At 42.7% G+C, this 26,527-nt stretch overlaps 2 protein-coding genes across 3 annotated transcripts; one reads left to right on the forward strand and one right to left on the reverse strand.

Moving 5' to 3' along the window:
* On the forward strand, nt 1-22,887 carry LOC135550772 (transcriptional regulator Erg-like). Its single transcript, XM_064981878.1, is given in 12 exon segments — nt 1-342; nt 6,539-6,756; nt 10,978-11,132; nt 15,780-15,983; nt 18,134-18,181; nt 18,184-18,213; nt 18,670-18,744; nt 19,267-19,329; nt 19,614-19,670; nt 19,766-19,813; nt 20,146-20,208; nt 20,378-22,887. Coding segments are annotated over 12 exon segments (1,500 nt in total). The 5' UTR covers nt 1-324; the 3' UTR covers nt 20,899-22,887.
* On the reverse strand, nt 22,746-26,527 carry kcnj15 (potassium inwardly rectifying channel subfamily J member 15). 2 transcript variants are annotated; one of them, XM_064981879.1, is made up of 2 exons: nt 26,266-26,527; nt 22,746-25,747 (listed from the first exon to the last, which is right to left on the reverse strand). In XM_064981879.1, exon 2 carries the CDS (start codon nt 25,679-25,681, stop codon nt 24,659-24,661), a length of 1,023 nt encoding a protein of 340 aa, XP_064837951.1. In that variant the 5' UTR covers nt 25,682-25,747; nt 26,266-26,527; the 3' UTR covers nt 22,746-24,658. The 2 variants fall into 2 exon arrangements, with proteins under 2 accessions (XP_064837951.1, XP_064837952.1); XM_064981880.1 differs by lacking the exon at nt 26,266-26,527 and adding an exon at nt 26,022-26,102.

A 26,527-nucleotide genomic window follows, 5' to 3' on the forward strand; every position in this document is an offset into this window, starting at 1 on the left:
ATCAGCCTTTAGTTAGTCTCCCTTCTACAACCTTATCCCTCCTTACTTAAAAATAAAAACTACTAACACACATCAAGAATAACAACATTGTTTTTAGCCCTTCTTATCTCCTCTCTCCCAAATATCCTGTTTCTTCGAGTTGCGGTGGCCAGAACCAATAGAAACCTCTTCCTGCTATTGGCTGACTTCACTTCCCAACGTTAGCACAATCTCATCCGCTCCAAACACCGCTTAGTGGAACCTCAACTAGCTTGCTGTCCAGAAAAAAAAATATTAGAATTTATACCAGTGTGTTTTACCAGGACTGAGAGGTCCTGAACAAATATGGCCAGCACCATTAAGGTAAGTACATTTTTTTTTTCGCCAAAGTTTTGGCTTTTTATTGGTTATTTTCTGTAGTGCTTGGGCATTGTTTTAGTTTTTGTGGCACTTTAAAGAAACACTGACCAAGCAAGCGAAGGGTAACACCCTTCTGCCATAGAGGTGCGACAAGATTTCCTTGCAAATTTCCTTTTTCCTATGCGGATGGGTTGTACGGTTTCAAAAATCTTTGGGTTAATGACAAAATCTGAGATTTCGTTCTTTCGGACGATGAATTTATTTGACCTGGCTTGTCTTACAAACAAATTAAACAAACCGGAATTTACATTTCTTGAACATTTGATCCATTATGGAGAGGCACCAATTTTAACGTCTATTATGTTTTTGATGTTGATATTTTTACCTTTACAAAAAAATTAAGAAAAATAAATTTACCGTTTTTTTGCATTCTTATGTATTGGTCTTTTTTGGGGGGGGGGGGGGTGAGTCATAGGTATTTATCTTGTCAAAGAACCATCTGCGAAAATTATACTTTGAAATGAAAAATGCAATCCTGTGCTGAAGGAACTGAAATGATGGGAAGTTTAAATTCTCTGAAGACATTTTATCATGCTACTGTTATTGTTGCATTAATGCCTATGTTAACATCATAATCAAAATGAATGGTAACTAGTAGTAGTAAATAGTTAATACTTTGACATGGCCATCCTAGTGTTAGTCTATCAAGTAATTACCCTTGTGTAGTTACTGTAACAACACCAATTAGACAATGGACAGAGGACAAAAGCATTTTTTGCTTTTTATAATAATCCAATAATCTAGGGCATAACATGCTTCATAAGTAGCTGGAACTCATAGGCTATATCTCAATCAATATAACAAAAATATTTTTTCTGGTGCTCCTACATTTTATGTTGTGCTCCTAACTTTAAAGTTGGGAGCTCCAGTGCTACGCATTACATGTTTTAATTTAGAGTCCTGCTAGGGAGTCAGTCACCTGCAAACCTAATTCAACATGGCGTCTAATATTTCCACCCTCTGCATCTGCCAGTGGCAGCACAAGATGTTTACAGACAAATCACAGTGTGAGCAATAAAACAAAAGCAGGGAAGCCATAATTACATAATCAGCTGTCTTGCTGGTATTCAATGCAAACAGGTACACTTTGGAAGTAGAACCCAAATGTTTGGCGAGGGAGCTTGCTCCTTTGTGACCCGTGATATTGTGGCACTGGGACCGTGGTTGAGTTGAATTCCCAGGCAGAGAGGAGAGTGACTACTGTTTATAAACACCTTCTCAATGCACTGGCTGGCTTTTTGTGGAACAGGTTTGGTGGTGGCGAACTTCATTACACCTATAAGAGTATTCTGAACATCTGACATAGATACTCTCTGTCACAATAGCACAAGACGATTGGGGAATAGTTTTGCTGAAATGAGCATAACGCAACCAACTGAAAAGCTGCGTCATGTTGTTTTGATAGTGTCACACTAGTCACACTATTCTCAGCTTGAAGACACGTTATGAACAGTCTATCATCTTAGACAGTTCACCTGGGGTCAGTGAGTTGGGTCCTCTAGTATCTAGTACACACCTAGAAAGCAATGTTCACAGAACATAAGGGAGAAAAAAATCAGAGAACAGATCTCATCCCTTACCAATCATAAATGTTCTTAGTAGACCAACCTGTTAACTTTGCTGGTTCATAGCCACTTCTTTAGTCCTAAATGTGTTAAAAAAAATAGAAATACACTTAATACAATGTACAATTAATTACACAATGAAGAGTGTAGCATTCAGTTCAGTGAGTCAACCACATCAGGATATCAGGACACAAACAAAACAGTTTATCATGCCCGCCTATGGACAGAACTGAGGCAAACAATGCAGATAGTGTGTATATGTGTGTGTATTACACATACCAGAGGGGGATCCAGGAAGTTGTGGCCAACCAACCTCTGTGTCTTTGTGAGGTCTGAGGCTCTGGCCAACCTTTGTCACTGACCTATGGCAATAAAAATACCCATCATTTTTCAAATTGAAACTCTCCAGGCTTTTGCCGTTCCACGTTTCATCCTGTACTATAGTTTCACACATAAGCTCCGTCTCTTTCTCCATAACACATGTTACTGCCAAATCAAGGCCCCTGGAAGTTATTCATCATAGGATCTCTACTAGGCAAAAACATTCTCTCTGTGGTATCCTATTGTGAAACAAAACATGTTTTCCAGCAGTCATGTACAAATCAGACTGCTTTTCAATGCTAACAAAACGGCTTTCGTGGAAACGTAACACAAGGTGTTCTTCCTGTTTGAAAAATAACAGATCTTGTGTTTTGGACTGAGAGGTTTGTCTCTGTCAATTCATAGCAGGACACCCCAATATTGCCTGTCTGACCAAATGAAAATTAAGGTGGTCTTAATTGGTGGAATCAGGGAGGGAGCTGCTAAAACAACATCCAGAATGACTGCCCCCGATTGAAGGCCATAACCTGCACTACTGATGTTACTGCATCTTGTTCTGGAGGCAGTCCTGCAAAGTGGTCACTAGATCTCATAGCTACAAAGCCATGACATCTGATTTCAAACCTAACCTTAACCCTAACCCTTTAGACCAAAAAGCGAATTATTACAATTGCCAATGTTGCAGCTGGCCTATCTAAGGGGAAATTGCTCAGTTCTGCCTCCAGGACAAGACTAAAATAAACGTCAACCTGCGGTGAACTGCCCAATGGCCTGCTGTGTAGAAATTGCAGGGCGAACTCCCTCCCTCCCACTCCCTCTTTCTATTTCTCCCTCTCTTCATCCGGCCATCAACTCCATTAGTGTTCCAAATCTCAGCCACAATCAAAATGCCAACGATGAGCACTTCCTGTTATGCGCTCCCCACCTCCCGATATCCCTCCCCCTAAAAGGAACTTTAAACACAGGAAATGCTGGGAGAAGGGGAGCTTCCTGTCTTCAGCCACACCACACCATGTCTCATTGGGAAGGCTGCCTGGGACATTCTCCATGCATGGGTCCAATGGCTCCATTGAGAGGGAGTACAGGACTAGAGCTACTCATACACTGTGAATATGGCTCTCTATGTCACTTGCATGTTTAGGAAGAATTGTTTTAGGACTGTAAACCTGCTCAGGCTAACATGATTTTGACTGTTGTTAAATGTGATATACACAACATTATATGAGGTGAAATTAAGTGTACTATACCAATTTACACTTATAAAGCACAATATTTATGGAGGGTAATTTACTATACTGCCTCAGAAGGGCTCAAGTTTTGATTTGAACCAGCTGCCCTCTGGTCAGCAGTTCATTTCCCTACCCAGACTGCCATGCTGCAGCCCCTGGAACTCCACTACACGCTCCCATAGAGGACCTCCCTGAATGTGTACATTATATGACTTATTCTATGGTGGACACTGTTCGGTAGGAAAACTGGGCTCAGCACAGCCTCATTCTTCCCTGCCTAATTATGTGTTCATTTTCTTTGACCATGACACTAAGGTTATGAAACTATCTCTCACTTTCCATAGAAGAGGAATAATGGACCTTAGAGGAATGTACTGTACTGAGTTGGGGCAAGATGGAGACCTGGTCAGACTCTGGTGTTGTTGTGATCTAAGCTAGTTTAGTTTAAATCTAAAGGCATGTTTGCTTCATTTTGTCTTGGTGTTTATGGAATATCTGAATCTTCTCTATGTTGTGATCGCCAAATCTAGTATTTAGTGTCATGTTATTTTGTCACATATTTCTGTTGGCTTCAGGATGGCAAAATATTTTATAACTGGTTTCCAGTGTTTCCAGTTGTAGGATCTTAAATTGATCCAGTTTGCTACTACAGGAAAATAATAGTCCTACTGCAACAAGAAATGTGAATTATTATGTGGATTATAATTAGTGGACATTTTTGTAGGGGTTGATACATTTTTTATAAGGGTAAATCAACTCTGAATTTTCATAGTGGAAATTACAAACTTCTGAAGCCTTTTTAAACCTCAAATACAGTACAAGTTTAGCATTTTCTACATTTCAAGCAAGTTCTCCTGCAACAGGGTGATCACATTAAAGTCCTAAATCTGTAAATTGTTCCCAGACACGATGTAAACAGACTGCATTAAAATGGCACTTGATGGCTACACATCTATCAGAAATCCCAGCTGTGATTGATGACGGATCTCTTTGTGGCCTATCTTTTGGTTGTTATTTGGTCAGTTCCTGGCTTTATGGTCTTTTCCATAGGATCAAAGCTCAGGAAGTATGGAGCAGTGTGGCTGAACATTAGCTGTGAATGGATGTGGTTTTGTTTTGTTTGCATTGGGTGAACAAAAGCTGTGTGTGTGTGCCCCTTATTCATGCTGGCTGGGGTCACCTCGTGTATATTATGCTCTGCTCTCCTCTATCTCTAATGCCTGGACCCCCCCCCCCCCCTCTCAGATGACGGTCAATGAGCCGAGCCTGCTCTGTAATGTGGTTTGCAGCTGACATATCAGGGAGGACCAGTCCCCACTAGATTAATCTGCTTTCCGACACAGCTTCCTTTTCCTCCTAAGTGATTTGAGATCAGGGTGGGTCACTTACACCGAGATGTTGGAGGGGCACTCCTTCCACGAGAGAGAGAGAGAAGAGGGCAGGTTGAGGAGGGCTGACGAGCTCAGAGGAAAAAGAGAAGAGAAGGGTTGGTGTTTGACTCAGATGGAAGCCCTCTGAGGAATATGTAGCAATAAAAGATTTGGCTAAGAGATTTTACGAACAATACTGGGAAAATTAGAGACAGGTTGCCATGTCATGGCATTTGTGGGAAAATATGTGTTTGTGTTAGTCATTGGTGTTGAATGGATTTTTACTGTTGGATCCCATTCATTTGAGGTTGATGGGAGGAGACAGGAATGGCTTTGAAATAAATGAAGAATAAACACTAGGTTAATCAAGATTTAATTAACTCCTTGGCTAGAACATGCATTTAATCTTTAAATGTACAAATCCTAAAAGCGTTTTGTATTGCATATGATTCCATCTTTCTTGGATGAAGGACACATGGGGACCTGACTGAGGCCTTGTGGTTAGAGGGAGTATACCCAGTGATGAGATAATCATGAGTGTGGTCTGCACTGTGGTCTCCTGACATCACAACAAATGGATGTTGGAATGAAAGTTGAAGTAGAGTCTCAATTTACATTTCCCCCAAGAATGGCTGAATATGCTTAGAATGCCTTGACCTAACCCAATAACCTAAAGAATACCTGGAAAAACAAAAACAAACTCTCAGGTCTTTCTACAGCTAAATTGGGGGTATTGGGATAGGGAATAACTGAACAGTTGAGAAAGTATAAAACACTTAATAAAATGTTTGTTGACACAGAGTATTTAATTAGAAATCAAAAGTGTAAACCCCCTAAAGCAGGCTTTGGGCGACAGTGGCTAGCAGGGGAACCTAACAGATTTCTCATGTAAAATATATTTAATTTCAATATGAATAACCTGTATAAATAGAGGGGAAAACTAAGGGAAAAAAGGGGAAAACATCCCCCCAAAATTACAGGAAGTAACCCAGACTAGGAGGCCTATCCCATCTAGATGGCACCAGGTGAACTTACCTCAGACCTGTGATGCCAGGATGTAGCAATTGTCCTGTGAGGAAGACAAAAAGTTGGACAAAATGCCTGTGAAAAGTTAATGATCAAGAGGGTTAGCATGTGGTAGTTTAGAGGGTCAGGTTGGTTAATATTGGTACTCTTTGCCCATGTTGTCGATCATATAGAGCCTGGTAGACACCCAGCTGGTTTAATCATAGCGTATACTTCTGTGCTCTAATTCAACCCAGGTAGAAGTGAATGAAACTGGAGCACTTGTACTGGCCATGGTAATCCCTCTATAATGAGGGGGCCTGGTTTTCAGGTGAGTTTTCCAGGGGTCATTCTGTCTGCCATTTTACCCACAAAACAATGAGCTCACAAGGAGGTATTCATCAGACTGCAATCTAATGTTATATCCACCACATATGTGCATAGAGCTTAGGGTTTAAATCACAGCCCGGTCCCAAATTACCTGCAATTTGAGCAGAGCCCCTAGGATCACAAATCAATCATACTCGGTTCATGCCAAAATCCACACTTAATGAATCTGAACCAGTTGATTGTAAACCAAGTGAATGGAGTTTTGATTGTAATAGAAATCTAAGAGGGATATGTCTTTGCTCTTTCTTTCTGCGTACAGGAAGCGTTGTCGGTGGTGAGTGAGGACCAGTCGCTGTTCGAGTGCACCTACGGAACGCCCCACCACGCCAAGGCTGAGATGGCGGCGGCGGCGGCCAGCGAGTATGGCCAGACGGCCAAGATGAGCCCCAGGGTGCACCAGCAGGACTGGCTGTCCCAGCCGCCCACCCGCGTCACCATCAAGATGGAGTGCAACAGTGGACAGGTCAACGGCAACAGGTACAGCAGTCCACTTTTAGCTTCACTTTTACATATGTCTGGCCCATATCGTGTGAGCTCTGGAGAGTGCTAGCATTACAAGGGGCGAAGTGAGACAGTGCTTTACACCCTGGGGTCCACTGTGCACTGGGCTGCAGCCAGGCTGCCTGTGGCCCTGTTTTCCTGTCTATTGTCTGCATTTCTATTAATGTACTTTAAACAAGTGGGTCGATGCGGCCTGAAATCGAACGTCGTAATGTAAATATTTTGAATTACGGGGCCAGAAAATTCAATGCGGTGGTATAGAGTCAGTTAAAGGGATGTCTGCTGTTTACGCCCATCAATAGTAAAGAGTCTCGGCTGGCTTACACAGTAACAGCCAGCAGCCAAGCTACTTGCCAAACAGACGAGGAAAAAAACTGGCAAAGCTGCCTGAGACCCAATCCAAGACAGAGTTGCTGCTGTTGGAAACCCAAACTCAAAACAGCTGTATCACAAAAAAATATAGAAGGACCGCCACTGCATTCATATTTCTAACACATCTCACACGCGCAAGAACCCCCCCCTCCATCCATCTAGCCACCCTCCAATCACCACACAGCCATCTCCATCTTTGGAGCAGGCCTCTCCATAGACACCCAGGCAGAGGGCCTTATTTATCTGGCGGTGAGACATGGGAAAGATTGTTCCAATTAGTGACGAGTCAGGGAGCAGAGGAAGATTTACAGCGGAGATCAACACAGACAGCACTGCTGCTCCTGCACACACCACCATCCTCCCCTCCATTCACTAGGCTACTAGACGGAGGCCTACTGTACTGCCACATAAATGTATGTGTGTGTTTGGAGGGGGGAAGACAGGTGTGTGTGTGTGTGTGTGTGTGTGTGTGTGTGTGTGTGTGTGTGTGTGTGTGTGTGTGTGTGTGTGTGTGTGTGTGTGTGTGTGTGTGTGTGTGTGTGTGTGTGTGTGTGTGTGTGTGTGTGTGTGTGTGTGTGTGTGTGTGTGTGTGTCTGTGTGTGCGCACACCATGTGTATGCTAGCATCTGGGGACCCAAAGCTCAACCCGGAGTGTTCCAAAGCACTCCGACATCCCAGGAGTTTGGTCCTAGTTTCCAGAGTTGATAATCTTAAAGATTGTGTTACATGGCATGGCAATGGGGGTTTTATGGCTGAAGCTTTAGAAAAGGGAGGTAGCATAAGGGTACAGCTGGGTGACAGATAGCCTCAGCGATGGAAATTATTACGGGGAATGTTGACATGGGGGCTAGCAGGGGTCCTGAGGCTACCCTCATTATCTGGATTTAATGGATTTGTGGACCTCCCCTCCCATGCCCCCCTCCATCACCCCCCACCCAGTACCCTCAGTGAGCAGCAGCAGGGTTTATGGGAAGTGAAGTGGGCCCGGGAGCCCAACCTCTTGGCAGATTAATTAGCTGACCCAAACCTGGAGAACAATGAACAAGTTAGCTTCAAGACAAGGTCGACGAGACGCCTGCACTCCTCTACGCTAGGATTCCCTTGGATTGTTTGTTCTTTCTGTCTACCTCGCTATGTCTCTCTCTCTCTCGCTCATTCTTATCTTGATATCTGTCTCCAGTCTTTGCCTCTCTGTATCTGTCTCTTTCTTTCTCTCTACAGTGATAGAGGGTTGAATGTGTTTTAGCATGTGTCTGGGCCCAGTGGAGAGCAGTTTACAGTTGCTTGGTCTCCGTAAGCCTCTGATGGTGACTCATACTGGGTGGGAGACAATAGAGTAAGTGAACTTGTGTCCAATGGGCTCGGACACACTCACACACACACACACACACACACACACACACACACACACACACACACACACACACACACACACACACACACACACACACACACACACACACACACACACACACACACACACACACACACACACACACACACACACACACACACAAATCAGGGCTGAACTGCAGCGCACTTCGCTGCATCACATACAAATACATATGTCTACACACAGACACTGAGACTTCCACAGTAGACACACAGGTATACTAGTTTTCCATCGATCCCATTGCGTTCATCTTCAATCAGACATTCTAACCCAACATAGTTAATTTGTTTTGGCTAATTAGCTCAAATTTACCACAGTCGCCGCCCTTTGAATACAATCTCAATTCATTTCACAATAATAGATAACATCCCCAATTCTTGTGATATTTTTCGAACAGCACATGTGGTGACATGGCTGCTCTCCATAGTCAAATGAACATCAGATACTTTCACAATAACATTTTAGAAGGGTGCAGTAGTATGATCTTCTGCCCAAACTGTTAGCTTCAATCATGCTTAAATTGTTTACATAAAGGACATCTCGTTGACTCCCTCTCCAGTTGCAAAAGATACTTGGTTTTTCTTCTGAAACTGGTACGCAAGAAAAAAGCATGCATTTTGAATTAGCAAAGATGAATTCTGTTGCTTATTTTCTCTCTCTCTCTCGCTCTCTCTGTATTGATTGAAATGAAATATGATAAAAACTGTAGTATGGGCATTGTGCATTACATTTTGGGAATGCATGTAAAGTGTGATTTGTGCATGAGCAAATGTTCTATAAAACGAATTGGTCTAGGCTTGTTTTGATCCTTAAAACAGGGTTGCGATAGTAAATAAGACCATTGATTCCCCCCATTTTCCTGTTCATATTTAATGTTTTATTTTGGCTTAGTATCAGACGTTCTTTTCAATTCTTTTTGTCAAACTCAAACTGGCAGAATGTTTTTCAATCAGACAAATTCCGAGGGACTTTTCAGTACAAGTCACACCTTGGACATCTCTCACCCCTTGCTCAACTCGTAGATCCAGATACCATATCTTTATGGTTTAATGATGGATTCCCTAATGATGAGAGTTCCATCTTCTGGGAAGAGGAAGGTAATCACTCAGGTTATGCTGTTTGGCTGAAAGCGGCTATTGTCTTCCACGGGAAATATTTGTAGTGAAGCTTTCACCTGATTTTTTATGTTGACCTTCTGAACCCCATTGAATGGGGTCTCTAGTTTCTGCAGTCAAGTTGCTAACATTTATGGACACAAGTGAGACCCCCTTTGGGAGGCAGAATTTCTGGCAAGTGAAAAACAAGGTATTTAAGGTGGTCCACTTTGCAGCAATGTGGTAATTTCAGTTCAAAGTCTCATGTTAACATTACAATCTGGAAACTGGATCATTCCGGTTATAAGAATAATCCTGTAGGAAAAATAAATGGCCATCAACATTTTGTCAATGGACAGTCTGAGACTAACAGCAGTATAGGCAATTAATTCACAGAAGAAGTATAAAATGTCTCTTTATGAAAGTGCCATAAAATAGATACTGTAATCTTTGGGACTAAGATTATTGAAATACGACTGGATTAAAAAATCCCTCCTCCAGCAGATCTGAGAATAAATCACTTGTATGTGTTTTTACTTTGAAACAGCTATTCCCAAATCACATGCATCTGGGGGCTGTACCCGTGGCAAGGACATATTCTCCATCAAGGCTGGGTCAGGAGAGGCCAACAGTTGGTTGACACATGACTTAGATTCCAAGAAATGGTTCCAAAATGGTTCATATCTTGGCCACAACAGGTTGATATGAATTTATATGACATTCCATGGGTAATCCATCCCATCTGGTGGCCGCGCCCCAGGGGAATCAGAAGCTATGATAATGGCAGAAGAGTCATTTGGAATGGGGTCACTTATGGGGCCCAGGGCCCCTGGCACGCCTCCCTCCCTCCACTTTATTTTAGTGGAGATTCGTCTTTTAATATGGCTTCAGGAGAGCTGTGGGGCTCAGGTTGCAGCCATAGCTGGGATATTTGAAAGAATAATGGATTGGAATGATAGATACGAAAAATCTGAGAATACTTTGTTTCGCAATCTGTGGTGGGAGGAGAGTTGACATCACAATTACACGGTCTCCTCTGTTTGAGCATCAAGGCACACACTAGCAATGTTATGGGGAGATTTTTGGGTCAACATGAATGCATGGGATAATACATAGATTCAGATAGATAATCATCAACCAACATTTTACTAACTGTTTACAAACAGTCTTTTAACAGATGTTCCAGTGTAGTGTGACCAGTTAGGTAAACCAATTGTCTTGATGAGCATTGCAGGTGTGGTTGACTCCGCCCCTCTGGCATTGACTCCGCCCATATGTGGATGACTGCGCCTCCCTGTGACTGACCCAACTCCTCCCCTCTGTGTTTTGTCCTGACAGAAACTCTCCTGACGAATGCAGCGTGGGGAAGAACGGGAAGCTGTCCAGTGGAGGAGAGGGCAGCACCCCTGTCACTTACAGCAGTTACCTGGAGGACAAGCACATCGCTCCCCCCAACATGACCACCAATGAGCGCCGCGTCATTGTTCCCGCAGGTAACAGAGCACCTTACCACATCAAATGACACCACAGTGATTTGAACACCAGAAAACTTTTCTTTAGACAACTGAAGCTCTTAGATCTTCTCAATTACCTTGGGTCGACTCACCTGTCTTCAGTTGAGATGATAATAAAAATGGATATCTCGTCTGATGTGAACTAGCTCACGAGCTCATGTGTCCTATGTACACATGTAAACATAGCTAAAGAGGACCTGCTTTAGAATGAGAAGCAGGGCGTTGCCCTCTGCGGTTAAAGGAGCCTTCAATACCAGTCCCAATCAGTCATGTGAGTCACTCACTGCTTTCGATTAGGGGACCTCATGTCTCTCACATACATTCATCTGTCACAAGGAGAGACTTCCTGTTATCTGCAGCACAGAAGCCCCAGCGTTTTGTTGCAGAGTGTGCTTTTCCTTGTCTAGACGGTTTCCTATGGTGTCGGTCCAACTGGGTGGAGTAAGGAGCAGGGTAGAGGGGGGATGTGAGTCCCTGCCAAATGGGAGAAAAGTATTCTTATCAGTTCCCCATTCAAAGACACACACCTAGAATACAGCACTGAATCCTGACTGGAACATCCAATGAGGCTGTGCTGTGTCTTTTGGGTAAAAAGCGGTATCAGAATACCCAAAATAAAGCACCTTTGAAATTAGGTGCTAACTTCGTAAATATTTCAGAATTTACACTTTTTTCTTTGATATAAAGTCATAGATCTGCATTAGATAGTCACTTCTTGATGCATCAAAAATAAATAAAATCCTGGCCTATGTGCATAGTTTTTTTTTCTTTTTTTGTGTGTGAATTTTACCCCTTTTTCTCCCCAATTTCATGGTATCCAATTGTTTAGTAGCTACTATCTTGTCTCATCGCTACAACTCCCGTACGGGCTCGGGAGAGACGAAGGTTGAAAGTCATGCAAGAACAAGGATTTCCCTACCGGCCAAACTCTCCCTAACCCGGACGACGCTAGGCCAATTGTGCGTCGCCCCACGGACTTCCCGGTCAGGGCCAGTTACGACAGAGCCTGGGCGCAAACCCAGAGTCTCTGGTGGCGCAGCTGAAGTATAGCACCCTTAACCACTGTGCATCCCAAGAGGCCGTGCATAGGGGTTTTAATGAATACACTTTTTGTGAACTACACTACCGGTCAAAAGTTTTAGAACATCTACTCATTCAAGGGTTTTTCTTTATTTTTACTATTTTCTACATTGTAGAATAATAGTGAAGACATCAAAACTATGAAATAACACATATGAATCATGTAGTAACCAAAAAAGTGTTAAACAAATCAAAATATATTTTATATTTGAGATGCTTCAAATAGCCACCCTTTTCCTTGATGACAGCTTTGCACACTCTTGGCATTCTATTAACCAACTTCACCTGGAATGCTTTTCTAACAGTCTTGAAGGAGTTCCCACATATGCTGAGCGTATGTTGGCTGCGTTTCCTTCACTCTCCGGTCCGATTCATCCCAAACCTCATCCCAATTTAAATGGTTGAGGTCGGGGGATTGTGGAGGTCAGGTCATCTGATGCAGCACTCCATTGCTCTCCTTCTTACACAGCCTGGAGGTGCGTTGGGTCGTTGTCCTGTTGAAAAACAAATGATAGTCCCACTAAGCCCAAACCAGATGGGGTGGCATATCGCTGCAGAATGCTGTGGTAGCCATGTTGGTTAAGTGTGCCTTGAATTCTAAATAAATCTCAGAGAGTGTCACCAGCAAAGCACCCTCACACCATAACACTTCCTCCTTAATGCTTTACGGTGGGAAATACACATGCAGAGATCATCCATTCACCTACTCCACATCTCACAAAGACACAGCGGTTGGAACCAAAAATGTCCAATTTGAACTCCAGACCAAAGGACACATTTCCACCTGTCTAATGTCCATTGCTTGTGTTACTTGGCCCAAGCAAGTCTCTTCTTCTTATTGGTATCCTTAAGTAGTTGTTTCGTTGCAGCAATTCGACCACGATGGCCTGATTCACAAAGTCTCATCTGAACAGTTGATGTTGAGATGTGTCTGTTACTTGAACTCTGTGAAGCATTTGTTTGGGCTGCAATTTCTGAAGCTGGTAACTCTAATGAACTTATCCTCTCCAGCACAGGTAACTCTGAGTCTTCCATTCCTGTGGCGGTCCTCATTAGAGACAGTTTCATCATAGCGCTTGATGGTTTTTGCGACTGCACTTGTAGAAACTTTCAAAGTTCTTGAAATCTTCCGTTTGACTGACCTTCATGTCTTAAAGTAATGATGGACTGTCTTTTATCTTTGCTTATTTTAGCTGTTCTTGCCATAATATGGACTTGGTCTTTTACCAAATAGGGCTATCTTCAGTATACCCCCCTACCTTGTCACACCACTACTGATTGGCTCAAATGCATTAAGAAGTAAATCAATTCCACAAATTAACTTTTAAGAGGGCATACCTGTTAATTGAAATGCATTCCAGGTGACTACCTCATGAAGCTAGTTGAGAGAATGCAAGAGGGTGCAAGGCTGTCATCAAGGCAACGGGTGGCTATTTGAAGAATCTCAAATCTAAAATATATTTTGATTTGTTTAACACTTTTCTGTTCACTACATGATTCCATATGTGTTATTTCATAGTTTTGATGAAAATAGAAAATAGTAAAAATAAAGAAAAACCCTTGAATATTCTTAAACATTTGACCCATAGTGTACACCAAAGGTCACACTAGATACTATGTTAGCCTTTGTCACAGTGTAACCTTTATTTAACTAGGCAAGTCAGTTAAGATAAGAACAAATTCTTATTTACAATGACGGCGAACCGGGGAACAGTGGGTTAACTGCCTTGTTCAGTGGCAGAACAACAGATGTTTTCCTTGTCAGCTTTGGGATTTGATCCAGAAACCTTTCGGTTACTGGCCCAACGCTCTAACCACTAGGCTTCATGCCGCCCCACAGTAATGTATCCAATGGGAAATAACCATAGAGAAACGTAGTTTAGAGTAATTTTCCCAAAGACAAACCTGTCCATTGACTGCCCGGGGCACTGTACTCTCTATCTGGAGGTTGTGCAACACAGTTTTTCTGGCATAGTGCAACTTCCTCTCCAACTGAAGCTGACAAGGACAATGACGCGACATGTTAAGAACATCCTGTTTTTGCTGTTAATTTAGAGGACAATAGCCACACACTGCTCCACGGAATGTAATGGGAGGTCAATATTTAACTGGCTTCTCTGCTCTACGTATAGGAAACACATTCCTGATATTTTGGTATAGGGACTTGGGGAGGGCATTTCAACTTCAAATACATACAGATCTGTTCCTATATGATGCGCAATGCACCCCTTAGTGCATTTTAAGAGGCCCTAGAGCCCCACCCAAAATCTCTGCCATATAGGATTATATATTGTTGGAGAGAATACAGAAACTTTATGCAAAAGTGTATTGCCTATGATATAATTAAGCAATAAGGCACGGGGGGTGTGGTATACTGTATAACCAATATACCACAGCTAAGGGCTGTTCTTAGGCACAATGCATCGCGGACACAGCCCTTAGCCGTGGTATATTGGCCATATACCACAAACCTCTGAGGTGCCTTATTGCTATTATAAACTGTTTATCAACGTAATTAGAGCAGTAAAAATAAATATTTTGTCATACCCGTGGTATACGGTCTGATATACCACGGATGTCAGCCAATCAGCATTCAGGGCTCTAACCACCCGGTTTATAATATGTAGTACTTGAGTCCACCCCTCTATAGTTTCTGTCCCATCCGAATTCCATCTGCATTACAGTGCATTCACTGCTTAATGCCACATCCACTATATTGTTTGGATGGTTAAGTCCTCCAATATTGCACTGAGACAGACCTGAGGGCTGAGGAGAGCGAGTGCTGGCCAGCCTCCCCTTCGCCCAACTGATCATTGCCTCGTGTCTCTGTACCGCGGGATGAGTTACCGTTGCCCCTTGCTCTCTGAGCCTGTGTAAGTACTCTGGCTTCCAGCCCCCCCCCCCCAAAAAAAATATTTAGAGGCTCGTAGTCTCGTTCTCAGAGAGCTAGGGTTACATCTGCGTTCTAAATAGCACCCTATCCCATATATGATGCACTACTTTTGACCAGAGCACATAAGGCTCTGCTCATAAGTAGTGCACTATGTAGGGAATAGGGTGCCATTTGGTACACAGATACAGAGTTACAGGTACTGTTAAATATTGCTGGAACGGAGGACCAGACGACAGTGTGGTTTGTTTCTGTACCTGTCAGCTGTTTTTTAGATCCTGTTAAGTTTGTTAGGTGTGTGTGAGTTTGGTAACAGTGGTTTTATCTCTGGAAAAGAGAATGTCATCGTTCTAAATAAAGTACTCATGTAATTGGACTGTATTTGCACAAATTAACATTTATTTATAAAATGTTGTTTGTTAAAACCAGTTTCATTGCAAATGTATTCTCAACTATTATCATATAAAGAATGAGAGTAAGTATGAACTGTAAGAAAATAAGTAAGTATAAACGTGAGAGTTTACTATGAGAGTTTCCATTCTCTTTTCTCTGTGGTGGGATAAGTTGCTCCAGTTAAATATTGCTACTCGCTGCATCTTACCCCTTCTATAGTGTTAACACATCCCCCTTCCTATGTTGTGTCCATGGCCTTGCAGATCCCACACTCTGGTCCACGGAGCATGTGCGCCAGTGGCTGGAGTGGGCAGTTAAAGAGTATGGCCTGCTGGACGTGGACGTGGCTCTCTTCCACAACATGGACGGCAAGGACCTGTGCAAGATGAGCAAGGAGGACTTCCAGAGGCTCACGCTCAGCTACAACGCAGACATCCTGCTCTCCCACCTGCACTACCTCAGAGAGAGTGAGTCTAGTATCTTCCTTCTCCTCCTCATGATCTCTCTCTCCTCTCCTCCCTCTCCGTACTCCAGCCTTCTGTCCTTTTTCCCCAGCTGACCAACACAATGCGTTGGCAGGTGGTAAAGGGAAATGCTACAAAGGGCTACTACTGAAGGGCTGCTGTAGTCTGGTGGTCCATTCTTTACCTCTATACCAGGGGTAAGGTAGGAAACTTGTCCTGGGGGGTTATAAGGTAAGCAGGCATAAGGTGCTTTAAATTTTGACCTGAAACCAAAGCCTGTACACACTCTGGCTCTCTAAAACCAGACTTGCCTAGAATATTAAGGAGAAAGGGGAATGTGAGATACAGGATACACTTGTTCCATTAACAAAGTGTCTGCTTGTTAAAGTTAGGGGAAAGGCAGATCCTGCAGCCTTCCAGTAGCCTTCCAGTAGCCTTCCAGTAGCGAGCCTCAGTAGTCCTGTCTGTGTGTTGTGTGAATCGAACTTAGCTCTCACTGACGTACTCCAGAGGGCCTCAGCTATTTTGCTTGACTACAGATTAGAATGCAACCTGGTGAAGGAGTCCCTGTTGCTGCTGCTTCTGCTGCTTTGGCTGAATGACTCACTGCTCCAAGGCCTGCTTTCCTGTCCACTGCACCTCACCTCCCCTCTACACACACACGTTTTTTGTGCATGTCATCCACATGCTCGTTCACTTGCGCGCGCACACACACACACACACACACACACACACACACACACACACACACACACACACACACACACACACACACACACACACACACACACACACACACACACACACACACACACACACACACACACACAAACACACACACACACACAGTTTTTCAATTGTTAGCAGTAGATGTGACAGTAGTAGTAGTAGGATTAATGGTGGCAGTAGTGTAACAATAATAAAATCATTAAGATGTTTTTGAAGAGGAGTAGATATACTACATCAAAGTCCTAATTGACACCCATCTTAAGATAAGTATCTGTTTATAGTCATTGGAGAAGGTTTGTCAGACTCTTGAGATTATGTGTATCTTTGATAGTCTGTCTCTCTCTGCTCTCCAAGAATAGGGTAGTCCAAGTTCCATTTGATCGTGCAGACAACTTTCCAATGAACCATTACTCTTCTCATGACGACTGCTAATGGTTTTGTTTGTTTGATATCAGTGTTGGTTTTGGTAGGGTTTAGCCACAGATGTACAGATGAGGTAAGTGATGGGAGAAAGAGAGGAACAAAACAGAAAGATAGCCAGACACACAGACCACACAGACAGACAGATAGCTGGAGGAGTCCAGAGTTTAGATTTGCGTACCACCACGTTCTGAACTGGGCTGTTGTTTGTGTTATTCCACAATCCTGTGCTTGAAGCTCTCTTGAAACACATCTCATCAAAATCTTTTGAATGACCTTTTCTTATACATTCCTTTTAGTGCAATCAACAGTTCCCACCCCCTCATTTAAATACTGTGGGCAGTTTGAAATTGATAAGAGAGAATTGCCAATAGGCCTACTTATTTTCGTTTGGCTTTAGATGTAAAATGGTCTGAAGGGAGTGGGTAGGCACACCTACACTATTCACAGACCCTGACGGTGGCTGGCTTTGAATTTGAGGTCTCTTCGACTGGAAAAAACACTAGTGATGGGAGGGAAAGGAAGAATGCCCTCTCCTCCTTTTGTTTTTGGTAATGGTTTCTGCTCCTCTTTCCCCCTTGTGTGTACACACGCTTGCCGAATTTACTCTGGAGGAGGGAAAATTGGGAAAATCGATGGATTCTCACAGACGAATGTGGGCACGAGTGATTAACTGTTTATTTGGGTTGGTCCTCCCTGCCATTGTCTCCCCTCTCGCTATGGCGATGTGTTCCACACTTACATGCTCTCTCTCTTTCTCGCTCTCTCTTTCCCACTCCATTTCCCCTCTCCTTACCCACTATCTCCCTGTACTGCTCCTTGCCTGTTGAATGTTGCCTCTATGGCAGTTCTGAGAGCAGCCCTTACCTTAGTGCATCGCTAAAGGTCTGTGTTTATCATGGCTGACGCCCCCCAACGCATAACTCCTTGCACATCATAGGTTGTTTTGAGCTGTTTTCTTTTTTTGGTTCATCTCTTTTTCAAAAGAATGTTTTATTTCTCAGCTCCACTTCCTCACTTGACTTCCGATGATGTTGACAAAGCCTTACAAAACTCCCGCGGTTAATGCATGCTCGCAACACAGGTAAGGAGACCCCTGCCCCCCCCCTTCTCTACCTCTGGCTTTGCTCCCGCCACCACAGTATCCTCACACTCACACAGTGCCCACCTATGTATATACAGTGCACTTTTTATATACTGTACATGCACATTGCTTTTTTTGTATTCATATGATTATCAGATTATGCATCAAGTCATCTAATCTGATACTGGTTGTTATTATTTCTAATGTGTTTTTGTTATGTGGTGCAGAAGTTACTGTATGCTGGTGCAGTAATGCATTGTGGCTGTAGAGCGTAGATGAAGGCATGTGCTAAAGTCTAACGTTGATGCATAGTGCTGTAATTACCCATTTGCTGCACGAAATCCCTCCCCACATGGATATGGAACGTTCAGTCAATGTGTCATGAAAAGTTGTGACATTACGGGTACAAAATCATTTACGTAATTCATTAATTATCCTCTCTTTCACTCTCCACAGGAGGTGCAAGTTTTATTTTCCCCAACACTCCCGTTTATCCCACTGACAACTCCCCCAGAGTCTCCACTAGGCCAGGTGGGTGATTCATCACTCCTACAAGTTTATGTAGATGAGGCATAAGAGCTTACTGTGAGCACATCCAATTACACTTAGAGGAGCAAAGTACATGGGTAAAGGAGAAACAAGGAACAAAGTACTACATTTTGATTATTGTACAAAAATACTCATATACAAAGGTGTTTAGAAGACGTTCGTCTAAATAATATTTTAGAGGTGCTTTAATTTGTTTATATTTGTTTCAACACAAGCATCAACACAAGCATCCTCTGCCCTTAAAATAATCCTCCAGACTGCAGTAGTTGTGCCTATGTGTTTAGGCCCCTTGTATTATGGAACGTTTCTGGCAATCAACCACTCTCACCTCAGACCGATGAGGTGACCCACTGAAATGCACTGTATCTGTCCCGAGCCTGCGGGCAGAAAAGGTGTCAACACAACTTTTTCACATCATGTTTTTGTTTTTATCATAGGGCCATCTAGGGGTAAGGTTCATAAATGCAGGCAGCAGGTTGACTTGTCATTACTGTTATTTTACAGACCTGGCATATGAAGCAGCCAGAAGAGCTGGATGGCCTACACAAGCTGTGTCTTCCACCAAAGGTAAGGAGTCACAATGTCCTGTACATCAGTCGTTTGTCAAAAGATGCCACTCTCTTTGCTTTTCATCTATTGGGAAATGTGTCAACGTACATCACAATTAATTTAAGAGGGTACATCTTTACAAGCCTGTGGACTAGACGTAAATAAAACAGGCTGGGCAGAATCAGAGAACAGGAAATTGTATACCTCAAGATAATAATATATTTCTCCACTGTATACACTTGGAACATTGCCCTCAAGGAAACCAACCCCCTGTTAATATTTTGGGAACTTTATCCCTCAAGGTTCCCAGCCCTCCCCAGTCATTGTCACCAAAACAGAGGAGCAGAGGCCTCAGCTAGGTAAGATATTAGCTTGAACAGTACTCTGAAATAGATGGTGATTGAGCTGAATAAAATATTTTCTCCTACTAATGTGAATGTTTTTCCGTTCTTAGATCCTTACCAGATCCTGGGGCCCACGAGCAGCAGGCTGGCAAACCCCGGTGAGTTTTATGGATGGTGTGAGGGATTATCACTTCATTAGATAAAATGTACGATTTTAGAAATTCATTAACAAGGGAACCATTTATATGAACAGCTGTTATGGTGGTGACTGTTGCAATAAGTTGTTGTTGTGGTCTTGACTGTAACATGTCTGTATGTAGTTGTTATGGTGATGACCACCTGTCTCTCTCCAGACTGTATTATAAATAATTACGTGCTGATTCCTTGTCTCTGTCCAGACTGTATTATAATTGTTACAATATTGACTCCCTGACTCTGTCCCGACTGTATAAGTAACTGTTACACCTGTTGACTTCCTGTCTCTGTCCAGACGTTGGCCGGGACTCAAACAAACCGCAATCCGCCGACATCGCACTACTCTTGAGCTTTAAAGGTAATTTACGCTTGAGCTGACATCCGCAGCGTTTACCCTGAATGCGATCGTGAACATCAAGGAAATTGCCTTTGAAAGTGAAGTGCAGTGCGATGTCGACATGCGATGCGGTTTGAATCCCGGCCTGTATTAGTAATTTTAACTGTGTTGACACCTTTTCTGCCTGCAGGCTCGGGACAGATACAGTTGTGGCAGTTCCTGCTGGAGCTCCTGTCAGACAGCACCAACTCCGGCTGCATCACCTGGGAGGGCACCAATGGCGAGTTCAAGATGACCGACCCTGACGAGGTGGCGAGGCGCTGGGGCGAGAGGAAGAGCAAGCCCAACATGAACTACGACAAGCTGAGCCGTGCCTTGCGCTACTACTATGACAAGAACATCATGACCAAGGTGCACGGCAAGCGCTACGCCTACAAGTTTGACTTCCACGGCATCGCCCAGGCCCTGCAGCCCCACCCGCCAGAGTCCTCCATGTACAAGTACCCCTCCGATCTGTCCTACATGAGCACCTACCATACACACCAGCAGAAGGTCAACTTCGTCACGCCCCACCCCCAAGCGCTACCCGTCAACTCCTCCAGCTTCTTTGCTGGCCCCAACCCCTACTGGAACTCTCCCACTGGAGGTATCTACCCCAACACCCGGCACCCAGGCGCTCACATGCCCTCCCACCTGGGCACGTACTATTAGACCTGCCAAGGGAGGGGCATCTTGCTATGCTAAAACTGGAGGAAGAAACGGGAAAACATAAAGGGTTTCTGTTTGGATAGTGTCAGAACCAAACAAAAACAGGGGCAGGGTCAATAATGAAGACATTTGGTAGAGGTAGGGTAACTGGTGTAAGTCTAGGGCATGAGCAGGTGAGGAAACTGTAAAGGTTCTGTAAAGGATTAAGAGGAGGGCTACAGACATGTCGCTATAAGATGATATAGGAGGGAAAACTGTAAATGTAAAAAGGGCAATAGTGGACGTTACTATGAGCAAGGGCATTGTGCGACATGTAGCTTCTGAGAACAGTGAAAGATAAGTCTTTGAGTAGAATTAAAAGGGAGTTATCAGTGGACTATATAACATGATCATGTCCTTTTTATAAAGGTCGCTAAATATACCCCAAAAATACAATAGCTGCATGAACAGTTACTTATTATATATGTTTTAAAACTATTAAACTACCTTTTTTAATGAAGTAAACATATCAAAGACTGTAAAGATGAGGCAAGATAAGTAAGATGTAAGTGTGGAGAGGGGTGTGGTGTGACAGATGAGTGTGTACTTCAGAGGAAGTAGGGAGAAGTACTAAACTTGGCTTTAGTAAACTGTGAAACAAGCACCAGCAGGAAACACCTTGAGTAGATGTGTGCTAGATGGTCATGTCACATGACCGTGCATGTACTCAGAGACTGTTTGTGAACAAAGGTGGGGCAACATCAGAGAGGACGGCGGATCATGAAAGACACTGAAATATGTGAAAAATTAAGTATTATTCCTTTGGATATAAACTGCCTTATGTCTTATCAGTATTATTATACTACATAGTAGTGCGTATGGCATTATTGAACGTAAAGGGAAGATTCTTTTACTTGACTGTTATTCTTAAAGAGAGTGCCTTGAAATCAATTCATCTGTGTTTTGGAAATTTTGAAAAACTGGAATTAAGCACGATTCGTAAAATGTTGTGTGTGACCTCAAATCTTTTTATAAGGAAGGAGGAGTTTTCTTGACCACAGTGACTTACCACAGAAACTCCCAGTTCAGCTGAAGAGATTTTACAAAGTTCCAATTTTGTATTATTGTTTTTCTGAGTCGCGAACGCTGTGCGTTTGTTAGATTGAAGTATACAAGTCAGTGTTATATTTCTTTTTATATGATACATTTATAACTTATGCAATATATACACTACGAGTTGATCTCAGCCAGCCAAAGACACAGACAATGTTTTTATAATAGATATGGTGACAAAAAAGTCATTGAAATAGACTAAAGAAGGCAGTTGTGGCCTTTGAACTTTATGCTCTGTAAACAGTTTACAACATAAACTATATATACTAAATATAAAAACTGATTGTGTCGGCCAGGCAAGTCATTTCAGACCTGTTCAGTATTATTTTATGGGATGCAGGCTTGGGTAGAACACTTATAAGCTGCCAGCCTTGTAAGCTGAGAAACAGGACTGAGATACTGAGATTGTTTACTAAAGGGACCATAAAAATGATATACTTTGATAGATTTTCTACTGTGTCATTTCTAATAAAGTATCTTCAACCAAAGTGCTGTCCTCTCTTGTCTCAGAAGGTGACAGATTGTGTGTTATTGTGCCCTGTCTGCATGCAGTATAAAGAGGAGTTGCCCCCATTATTTTGACCCAACACAGTCAATGTATTCCAACAACCAAACGACAAACCTCCTTTGGCTCTACCCTGAGTGTTGCCACAACAACAGAGATGAGGAGTAGAGCAGTGTGGGATGGGGGTAATGGAATCTTATTGAGCTTTTTTATAGATAAAACATCCCTTCAATCTCATGGTATATGGATCATATATTCTTGAAAGCCAATGGTTTATTCAGAGATACAGATGGAACACAGCTTTTAAGCATTACACAGCCATTATCTCAAACTAGTTTTGTTATATCCCCATCTACCTTTTGAGTGAAATATGTATAATTCATTAAAATATACAACTTGCGTGGAAAAAAAGTAACAACATCTTGTTCTGTTTTCCTGGAATCCTCCATAATTCTTTTCTAATACAGCAACAGTTACTGCCACAAATTCAATTACACAAACACCAGCACCTGAGACGCAGTCCTTATTCTGAATGCATGTCCACATATTCCTATTATAAAGCTTGTAAATACAAACAATATGCCAAATATACGGTACACAGCACATGAATGTACTCTGACCAGATGCACACTGATCAGGTACATTATTTATTTTGCGTAAATTTGTCAGCATTCACTCATTAGGTTTATGAGTTATACAAACATATATATTTCTGTACCACGCCCAGCTAGCACATAACGTTCTGAAAACCATATGGTTATTAGAGCTTGTTGAGAGTGTGGTTGTCCTATGGTTATTTTAGAAACAACCTTCCCACAACTTTCTGGGATTGATGCAAGATAGTTTCTTTGGAACATTCTCAGCACATTTAAGGAACTTATTTTCTTGGTATTTCATTACTTTAACAGAACGTTTCCTAAAAGTTTCATTTTAATGGTGGTAATGTTCTAGAAACGTTCTCCAACTGGTTTGACATTGGGAATGTTCTCAAATAGTTCAGAGAATGTTAAGAAACAACGTTCTTCTGTGGGAATTTCAGTACTTCAGCATTACAGTTCCTCAAATCAAATCAAATTGTATTAGTCAGATGCGCCAAATACAACAGGTGTAGACCTTAAAGTGAAATGCTTACTTACAAACCCCTAATCAACAATGCAGTTTAAAAAAATATTAGTAACAATAAGAAATAAAAGGAACAAGTAATTAAAGAGCAGCAGTAAAATAACAATAGCGAGACTATATACAGGGGGTACCGGTACAGAGTCAATGTGTGGTCATGGTCATGTTCAAAGTCACATTATCGAAATGTTCCAAGAACATTAAGAAACAATGTTATTCTGTGGGAATTTCAGGACTTCAGTATAATGTTTCCTACAGGCTTCCTCATGGTTATATTTAAAGTCATGTTCTCAAAATGTCCAGAGAATGTTAAGAATACATTCTATCCAAATCCTCAAGTAAACTTTTGTAACGTTTAGAGAATGTTCTAAGATTGATATTTAAAAACATATACATTCTGTTCTCAGCATCTACAAAACTCTCTCGAGGCTGTATCTTGTTAAGTGTGTTCAAGTGTGTTGGCCGCGGCCACTAATTGGCCACGTCTGATCTTAATGAGTTCTCGTTTCCTTTGAAATTAGGTGTGTATGAGCATACTAAAATTAACAGCTTTGTATGTGTAAAAATTATGCCATGTTAGCTCCTTCTTGATGGCGCAGTGGACTAATTCCATGGATAGAAAACAGAAGATCAAAGGTTCAAAGGTTCAAATCCCGCTGATGCTGTGTCACAATAAAAAATTCATGTGTTTGCATGATTAATGCTTAAGGAAATGCTTGGAGTTCAAAAACATTAACCCAAAATAAGCTAGGTTTTAGGTTAAATAAAACCTCCCAGAAAAACTTTAAAAGAACCAACTTTCTCAGGGTCTTCCTGCAACCTAAAAATAAATGTTCCCAGAACAGGTAAAAATGTTAAACTTATGGTAACATATGGCTTCGTTCCCATAACCAATGTGAAATCAAAAACATACGTTCCCACAACTTCCAAGGAACCAAATTTGCTAGCTGGGTGTATTTCCAAATTGTTTCTAAACAGTAACTATGGTAATACAACCAGTGTATCATGTTCGTTACCAGTGTGTCCAACATGTTTGAGTGTCCTCCCTTATTCCTTCTTGTACACCTCCTCCAGTTTCAGCTTCTCTGTGTTGTTGCTGAGGAGTGTCGGGTCGCTGCTTAACTGCACCTTGTCAAAGAAGTTGAAGTCGGCCACGTACCGGCCACTGGGGGTGCTGAAGAGCACGGGCTTGAACTCGTAGCCCCACAGGATCTCCTGGGGAACGAACGATGTGCGGCTCTGACACGTGGCTGCCGTGGACTCCATGGTGGCGTTGAGGGTGACCAGCAGCTCAAAGTCGCGCGTCCGCAACCTCTCAGCGGTCAGCCCCACCAGCGGGCTGCTCTCATCCAACACGTGATAGAATGTGAGGGGTAGGATTAGGAAGGGGCACTCCCCGCATGAGTCCATGTAGAAGTCCACAGCTGTCTGGTGGATCAGAGTCTTCTCGCCCTCCTCGGTCACGTTGGGCGAAAGCAGCTTGCCAATCAGCTGGCACTGGATCAGCAGGCTTTTCCTCATGTTGGCCACACGCACCATCAGACATAGCTTGCCATCGTGCCGGCAGATCACCGCCGACTGGCTGAACTTGATAGTCTCGGCCCGCTTCTTGGGTCGTGCCAGCTTGGCCAGGAAGGCCCCGGTCACGAAGATCTCAGCCAGGCCCGTGGTGACCAGCTGGACCACCAGGACGAAGATGGCCAGCGGACACTCGTCGGTAATGTAGCGGAAACCGTAGCCAATGGTGGTCTGCGACTCCAGGGAGAAGAGGAAGGCGCCGGTAAGGGTCTCAACATTCATGATGCACGGCGTGTGGTTGGACAGCAGCTCACCCTTGAAGTCACCGTTGCCCATGCCGATGAAGTAAAAGATTACGCCAAAGAGGAACCAGGTCATGACGAAGGTGGAGGAGAACAGTGTGAGCTTGTAGCGCCACTTCATGTCCACCACCGTGGTCCAGATGTCATGGAGATAGAGCTTTACCATGCCCTCCACATTGTCAATGCGCACTTGGTTGTGTCCATCCTTGGAGACAATCCTCCTCTGGAAATCTGCCTTCTTGGTGGTCATCTTGGTCTTAAGTGTGTTCTCTTTGGTTGGTAGTTTGTCACCCTATTTGCATGGCCAGCAGTGAGGCTGAAAAAGAAGAAGTAACAATGTTAGTCAATGGCAACAAACTAGGACACAGTAGGTAACACAGTTCAGGAATAGTTCAAGCATTAACTGGCATTTGGACAAATGTCAGTAACAAGAACATTCTCACTGTCCTCCATCTGATGTTGACATATGTATAGTACATCACTGAGCAAAAAAACATTTCCTCAAATGTCTAAATATTGTGTAATACTGTATGTATTCCCCACTGTACATTCAAACAGGGTCTCTTTAATATTATATGCAAAACCATTACATTTTTGTAAATCTAAGATTCTTTATTTGCCAGTTAGCATGACACCGCAAGTACAAAAATAGAGCTCCTTGTGACGGAAAGTTTAGGAATATTCTTTTCCTTATTGTTTTCCAGGGTTAATAAGCAATTATGTGAAGTTGTAAATTAACTCAGCAGGCAGCAACACTTTTTGTACAATGTCTTATGTCATTAAATTACTTTTACCCCTCTAGATCTTAAAAATACAAGGAAGGTGTATACTCACATTTAGTGTTATTGCCTTCTCAGGTGTGTGGCTTCACTTGTTCTCAGTAGTTATAATCTGCAACATGAACCTGCTGTAATACCCTTCCTGGAGAGTTCCACAATGTCCCCACTCCTCTATTGCCCTTGCTTATGCACATTGAACTTTGGCATAATTATATTTAGGACAGTTTGTGAGAACAAAAAGGAGAGAGAAGGAAGAAAGCTCCTTCAATGAGTTCTTGGCTACCTGTAGGTCAGCTTATATTTCAGGTGTAGGACAA

This window comes from Oncorhynchus masou, chromosome 12, assembly GCF_036934945.1.
Source record: "Oncorhynchus masou masou isolate Uvic2021 chromosome 12, UVic_Omas_1.1, whole genome shotgun sequence".
Classification (NCBI taxonomy): domain Eukaryota; kingdom Metazoa; phylum Chordata; class Actinopteri; order Salmoniformes; family Salmonidae; genus Oncorhynchus; species Oncorhynchus masou.